At 34.1% G+C, this 7,662-nt stretch overlaps 2 protein-coding genes across 2 annotated transcripts in view; one reads left to right on the top strand and one right to left on the bottom strand.

Moving 5' to 3' along the window:
- Window positions 1-3,948, bottom strand: part of LOC119828619 (nuclear export mediator factor NEMF homolog) — a 9,420-nt gene extending 5,472 nt beyond the window's left edge. Inside the window, 8 exon segments of the mRNA XM_038350838.1 lie at window positions 1-100; window positions 369-551; window positions 896-1,084; window positions 1,352-1,527; window positions 1,727-1,863; window positions 2,650-2,852; window positions 3,373-3,544; window positions 3,742-3,948. Of these exon segments, the coding sequence (XP_038206766.1) occupies window positions 1-100; window positions 369-551; window positions 896-1,084; window positions 1,352-1,527; window positions 1,727-1,863; window positions 2,650-2,852; window positions 3,373-3,544; window positions 3,742-3,797 (1,216 nt within the window). The 5' untranslated portion in view covers window positions 3,798-3,948.
- A 628-nt stretch (window positions 3,949-4,576) lies between these two features.
- Window positions 4,577-7,030, top strand: LOC119828480 (exosome complex component RRP46). Its single transcript, XM_038350642.1, has 5 exons — window positions 4,577-4,757; window positions 5,001-5,127; window positions 5,413-5,521; window positions 6,205-6,403; window positions 6,523-7,030. The coding sequence occupies exons 1-5, from the start codon at window positions 4,661-4,663 to the stop codon at window positions 6,648-6,650; spliced, it is 660 nt and encodes a 219-aa protein (XP_038206570.1). The 5' UTR covers window positions 4,577-4,660; the 3' UTR covers window positions 6,651-7,030.
- Window positions 7,031-7,662: the final 632 nt, after the last annotated feature.

Raw genomic sequence — 7,662 nt, 5'->3', positions numbered from 1 at the left:
TGTGGTTCGTGTTCAGCTTCAGCTGCTTGATGGATGACGCCACGGGATCGGCGTTGTCTTGCGCCGTCTTCACTAGTAACTTTATATCGTCCCAGGACATCTGTTATAATATCAGGGAGACTGTTAGAGATATATCATACGATGTTACTCGTGATAAAATTTAACGTGCGAGTTGGTATTACATACAACAACAACAACATACAACAGTCTGTATGAAAATGGATCATAAAATTCATACAATGGAATAGTAATATTTATTTTTATTTAACGCTGTGTTCGAGAACATCCGGCTCAAAGGACCAGCGAACAAGATCCAGCTCGAAGGACCATGTGAGTTTGAGCTCTTAATGCACGGTTAACGGTCGCACCTGATTAGCCAACGCAGTCTGTATCGCCAACCTCGCCTGTTCGACGAGCGGCTCGTTCCTCGCGATCATCTCGGCCGCCATCTTGTCCTCCACCTGCACCTTCTCCAGCTCGGTTATGCGCTTCTCGTGGTCCTTCCTCACGTTCTGAAGTTTCTTCATGGCCTCGCGCTCTACTTGAATCGTCTGAAAACAAGATTTTTAAAAGAAAATTAAAGGTTAAAAAATAAATAAAACTTAAACCTAAGATTATACCAAACACAATAGCTTCAAATTTAACACCAAACTATGTACATATGTATAAAAAATTGGATTATAGATGTTAGTAATAGAATTCTATGATTTTGATCCTATGAATTCTATATTCATCCACTATCCACTACCAATTAGGGCATCTTAAATGTATTTTTAAATTTCAATTTCCTAATGTTATGCTTTCAGATGCATTCGTCATTATGCCAGCATAGATCTGAGTGCAATGCCACTAAGAAAATTTGCTATTATATACTATTGAAAGACCATAAATGTACCTTCAAATCAATCTTCTGCCCTTCCAACGCCGAGTAGAATTCATCGACTGCTCTATCAAAAGTCTCATAGTCGGCGTGGGGCTGGTTTGTATGCTGACTGTACAGCTTTGGGTGGAACTCCTGATTCGTGAAGAAGTCCCCCCCACCCTCGGGGTTGGGACGCTCCTCTTTCTTTTGAATTATGTAGCCCTGGCAAAAGGAATTTTTGACACTAATATTATATATCCGTATAAGCTATCACAGAGTGGAATAGACTACCCTGAGTGTGATCATGGTAGCCACATTGAATAGTTAAAAAAAGAAAGTGGACATTTTCTTCAAATTGAAAAATACACATTAATTATAATATTTATAGGTTTATTAATATGGAAATATATGATAATTTTTTTTGTCATATTACTGTTTTATCCACCATTCACCATCCTCCTTTCCGGGAACTTGGTAAACAGCACATACCTTAGCAACTTGGCTCTTAGCCTCGTCCATCATCAACTCGGCCTGTTTCAAAGCAGTGTATAGCTTAGATATATCTCTGTCTACAAAGAACCCTTTACTGGCATCTTGTGATATCTTCATATTACCGGTTAGACCATTTTCCAGTAGTACATGGTCTATTATTGCAGATCCATATTCTGTAAAGGATTTTAAAAAACGATGAGTTAATTTTACGTGATATATACACATAGACCTTTCTCTTGAATCATTCTATCTATTAAAAAAACCTCATCAAAATCTGTTGCGTAATTTTAAAAATCTAAGTATACATACTACAGAGGGTGAAAAGTGACTCTTTTTATACTATGTAGTGATGAAAAGCCAGTTTACACTGACCTAAATTAGGATTGAGTATTTTCTTCAAATTATCCCCAGGTTTACTTCTCGATAGAATTTGACGTAATTGCTCCTCATTCGGTGCTTCGTAGTTTGTCTTTGCTCTTTCCAACGGATATTTCTCTTTCACTGCAAATCTGATAATAGATCCATTTTTAAAAATACTAATATAATTATGAAATAAATAAAATATTATGAAGAATGAGGAAAGCTCAAATTTTTTCAATCGACTTCAAAAATAGAGGGGGTTATCAATTCGCCTGCATTTTATATTTCCGTCATAATCATGTAACCTTATGTGGGAGTCGAGCACGCTTCGGCGCGAATTGGGCCAGCTCGCACCGGGGATTTACCACATCCCCACAGAAAACTGGTGTGAAATAGTGGCATGCCACTGTGTTTAATACGGTGAGTGGGGGAACCGGAGGTCTGTTTTCTTTTCCTTACCCGTCCCAGTCCATTCCTTCCTTCCAGTCGTTAATCCTTTCCTTTTTTTCCCTTACCCCATAAAAGCGGGAAGTGTATTCGTGGAGACACTACCTTTGGTGAATGTTCATGGGCGGTGGTGATCGCTTACCATCAGGCGAACCACCAGCTCAGTAGCCCGTTATGACATAATAAAAAAAAACTCATAACTGGATGAACCGATTTTTTTTAAATTTATTTAATAACTGGTGCATGTTATGTGGTCTCTTTAATGTTTTTTGTATAAGCTAAATATGGTCTAGTTATGTGACGGCATCTACTAATACCTTAAGCATTTTAATTGTAAAAACTTAATTAAAATTCATAATAGGCTACTGCCTAAACCAAAAAGGGAAAATCCCTGGTATGACAATGTTTTCCTTGGAATATGCAGGCGAAAGCAGAAGGTTATGCCTACCACAATATTCTATTTGATAATAATTAACTTAAGAACACACCTTACTTTGTCCCCTTCCACATGCGGCCTCAGCACATTCAATATGGTCCAATTGTAGTCCGTTAAGACAATATTTCCTCTATCATACAACTCCAGTATCACATGATATGCAGCTTCTCCGCTACCAAACTGCATATCTACAATACGATCAATGCCCATCTGCGTGAGGTGTTCCAGACGTTTGTTTTTCAAGTGTTTGCGAAGCTGAAATTAGTAAAAATTTAAGTTTCAAAAAGGTGTCAATTTGGCAGTTTAATGAAGGCTGATCACCTACTTGTTCACAAAGAAAATCAATCATGAAACAGATGTATATCACATGTTCCATACCATTCATACAAAATTTGTACCCTTATCAAGTATATAATTATATTTAATACTAGCGGTCCACCTTGGCTTTGCCCGTGGTACATATATAGCCTTCCTCAATTAATGGGCTATCTAACACTGAAACAATTTTTCAAATCGGACCAGTTGTTTTAGAGATTAGTGTGTTCAAAGAAACAACTCTTAAGCTTTTTAATATTATAGTATAGATAATAAATAATATACATGAGTTTCAGCTTATTAACCCAGTATAATTTATTTTGCTAGGATTATCATAATATTGTAGTTTCCTTACATATAAGAGCTAGGGTGATAATTTATTTGATTCTTACATCAAAGCATTTTTTTTTTTTTGTTTTATTAAACTTAATTTATTTTTTCTATATTCTTGAATTATTACCTTCATAGTGAACCCTGAAGGTGCTACATTCTTTGGCCACTCAAATTGTGTTGTATGGAATCTGTTCCCTGATTCCAATAATAAAACACTCTTTTCCTCAGACCTCTGCAGACGAATCACGTAAGTTCTATTGTCTATATCATACACCTGATTTACTCTCATACCTACAAGCCTGAAAATATTATTATAAACATATCATTAGGACATCATTATAGTTCGAAAATAGTTGAAAATCATTTATTATTCGTAAAAATCTTTAACCAATAATTTTTATTCCTTTTAAAATTTAAATTAATTTAAACATAACGTATTATCAATTATGTTAAATCAATTCGTTAAGAATTTTATCATTGTTTTTTAATAACTAACCTCTGAAGTTCAGTCACCATACAAACTATGTCGTAAGTATTAAATCGTGTCTTCATTTTGATGTTTTTATTATACCACTTTATGAGAAATTAAATTATCTAACTAACTTTGCAGGATTCAACTTATTACTGCGAATAAATTATTTCAATGATTTAAAAACACTGCATAGACCATTATTCTATACGTCATAGGTACGTATTTATGAAGTGACGTTGACAATCAGATGTTTTGATTTGGTATCTTAGCCAAGTCTTAGCTTAACGGTGACAAATCACAGATTATACACTTATAAACTGTGACAAACAGACATCGTCACACTCTAATGGTGCATTCACACAATCGTACTAATGGTAAACCGAATAACGAACATACACAAAACACAATATTTGTAAACTATGCACATGCTTTTTTTCTTAAGATTCTCGTGTTCTTGTTAGGAGTGGATTTGCTAGGTAATTAAAAGGCACGAAACGCGAGCTCGCATTATTGGACTACATACACATGTGAACGTGATTCGCGACAACACTCGTATGCGAATGTTGTGTGGGACATTTAATATATTTTCATCGAGTAACGAAGTGAATTTTACGATTACGATTGTATAATGTAAGTACCTACCATAAAACTTAATATAATTATATCGCACTTAAAATACAAAAACTGTGTGAAATGTGTGTAGTAGTAGAAGTATAGTAAAAAGTAATTAATATATAATACAGAATTACTTAAAAATATAAATAATTATTTATTAAGTAAATATTAATTATGTGTGACAGTTCTAAGAAATAAAGCATCAGATAACAGATTAAGCTCCTTAATTTCTAAACGAAATTGAAATATCTGTCAGTGTCCACAAAGCATTTTTATAGGTTATGTTTATGGTAAATGTTTGTTGTAAAAGCTAAAAACAAATATTAAAATGGTCGCGGAAGAATTAAAGGATTTCAAACTTAAACCTATGAAATGCGAATTGAATTATCTTAGTAAATCTGATGGGTCTGCTATATTATCACAGGGTATGATATGGTTAGATTTATTTGAATAAGTTAATGAATGAAATGTAATTCAGTAGAAAATAAAATTTATTATCTTCGTTATAAATATATTCAACATGCATGTTGATATAATTATATGAAAACGAGCCGAATAATGTTATTTATACCATTTTCATTTCTACACTCTAACCAACATCTTTTTAATAATGAAATCTCTTTGAAAAGTTTAAAAAAAGTTTGTAATTTACTCTTCTTGAATTTCAGGAGAAACTGTAGTGCTTGTAAGTGTAAATGGACCTTTAGATATAAAAACAACAAGTCAATGTGTAGAAAAGGCCACTTTAGATGTACTGTTTTCCTGTAAAGGTGGAAAACCATCAGTTGGTGATAGGTAAGCCTATTTGTTTCTTATTACTCGCTTTACCCCAATCTGCGTATAGCTTGAGCTGGGAAAAAAACCACTAAAAGTGTAGTAATAAATACTATATCACTTTGTTCTAGTATTTATTAGTCTGGTGAAAAGCAGTCAAAATCTATTAAATAGTTTTCTAGTCTATAACATACAATTATATCTTTTATAAAATTTTTTTTGCTTTTCAACTTAGACCACAGCATATTTACACCTGGTTTATGAATAACTGTGCATCATAATTTATTGCTTTTTTATGTATTTCAGATTTAAGGAGAATGTGATAAGACAGACATGTGAAACAGCTATATTAGGCTGTTTGTATCCAAGAACTGGAATTACAGTGACAATACAGGAATTGGAGGATTTTGGTGGGGTAAGAGATATTTTTATAATAAAAATATACTAAACAAGCTGTTTGCAATTACGTTTTTACAATACCTATCCATTAACACCTGATTATAACATACTAGCTGCGCCCCGCAGTTTCACCCGCGTACGTCCGTATCCCGTAGGAATATCGGGATAAAAGTTGCCTATATGTTATTCTAGTTGTTCAGCTATCTACATACCAAATTTCATTGCAATCAATTCAGTAGTTTTTGCGTGAAAGAGCAACAAACACACACATATCCTTACAAACTTTCGCATTTATAATATTAGTAGGATAGGATTTGTGAATTTTTTTTATGCTCCATTAAGATAGCCACCCCTAAAAATATTTTTATTCTAATGAAACATAGCCTATAAGTTAAACCTAATATTGATCTATTATTATCATGTAAAAATCTGTTCATTGCTTTTTACCTAACCCACACACAAAAAAAGCTTATAACCATTATTTTGGGGCTTGGGATCTATAAAACATACAGATTGCATAGCAATTACTTTATTTTAAATATTTATACATAATAAATATTTTACAGAAATTTTCTAGGTATTGTTTTTTATATGTAAAGATGATCAGATTTTACATAAATACCCAAAACTCAAAATATCTAAGCAGTATCTGAATTGATACATAAATAGTAAATTATACAGTAGTATTCCACATTCCAGCTGCTGACATGCGCTGTGAACTGCACTTGCCTGGCGCTCCTCAACGCTGGCGTCTCGATGCGGCATACGGTGGCGGCGGTCAGTTGCGCGGTGGACGCGCGAGGTGATCTCGTGCTGGAGCCGACCCAGGAGCAAGTGGAGAACGCAGCTGCGGTTATGTACTTTGTGTTTGAGAGCCGGCAGAGGGATTTGGTTACGGGTGAGTGGAGGAAGTAGAAATTAGGGACAAAGATCGCTTTTAGAAAGAAAGAAAAAACTTTTAATCCATTTTTTTATTGTTGTGACGTTATAAATATTATAGAGTGATTGTGTTTACAGGTTTCACATCGGGTAACTTCAGTGAAGATACGTATGACGAAGCGATGGCGCGCTGTCGTTCAGCCAGCGATCTTGTCTTCAAGTTTTATAGAGACATAGTGGCAACATACTGCGGTGTGATTGGGTGATAGGGTTGCCAGTGAATTATTATAAAATTTGAGTTGTTTGTGGAATGTTGGACAATATCATATACTTATAATTAATACAAAATGGTTTTTTATCTGTGAATCATAATTTTTTTTTTTTTTAAATACAGGGCTATGATTAAGTCTTACTTAATTTAATTTAGTTTGATCACCGTGTTAATATAATGCCTATTTCTACGTAAGGTAAGCGTAAGCTTATAAGTATGACTATAACAAAAGAATATAATAAAATACTATTCATTATAGAATGGTTGGCAACCCTAAAACAGTGATGTTGTATTGACTGAAGTTGAGTGAGATTTCTTTGTTAGAGTTGGATAAATGTTACTGTGACATATTTCAATAAATAATAGCTATATGTATTTTGTTTATTTCTCCTTTACCAGCGTTTCTTGTACATTGATTAGTATAAAAACCTTATCATTATTAATAGGGACATAGGACCTAGGGGTGTCCATTTAGTATTGTCAACAAAAATTAATGAAAATTTCGTTTCAAACTCTTACACATTATGCAGAGAATATATCGTTTTTTACCGGTTTACCGGAAGAAGTATATCGATACATTTTAATGTACCTTTTTTATCACCGACGAAAAAAGCGTGATGTTTAATAATAATCTTCACGTCGATATCTGTGCGTGTCTGTGGCAACGTATCTCTCGAACGCAGGAACCGATATCGAGGCAATTTTTTTATTTGAAAGCCAGTTTCTTTGCGTGGTTTTTGTTTTCTATGTTAGGATTGATGAGAGGAATAAAGGAGAAAATGGGAAAGGTAAAGAAAAGGACATGGACCTACGGCTCCCCCATTCATCATACTAAACACAGTAGCATGCTCCTATTTCACGCCGGTTTTCTGGGGGAGAGCTGACCCAATTCGTGTCTAAGCGTGCTCGAGTCCCACCACAAAAATTTGTGTTTTCAATCGATAGGTGTAAATTTGTATGTTTCATAAGAAGTTGTCAAACGAGACCAAGTTTCTCGTTTTAGAATC

This window comes from Zerene cesonia, chromosome 8 (assembly GCF_012273895.1).
Source record: "Zerene cesonia ecotype Mississippi chromosome 8, Zerene_cesonia_1.1, whole genome shotgun sequence".
Classification (NCBI taxonomy): Eukaryota; Metazoa; Arthropoda; class Insecta; order Lepidoptera; family Pieridae; genus Zerene; species Zerene cesonia.
This window is presented reverse-complemented; position numbering and strand designations above follow the sequence as displayed.

Coding starts and splice junctions, on each gene's coding strand:
- LOC119828480 (XM_038350642.1), top strand. CDS start 4,661: ATGGTCGCGGAAGAATTAAAGGATTTCAAACTTAAACCTATGAAATGC. Junction 4,758..5,000: donor GTCTGCTATATTATCACAGG/GTATGATATGGT, acceptor CTTGAATTTCAG/GAGAAACTGTAGTGCTTGTA. Junction 5,128..5,412: donor AAACCATCAGTTGGTGATAG/GTAAGCCTATTT, acceptor TATGTATTTCAG/ATTTAAGGAGAATGTGATAA.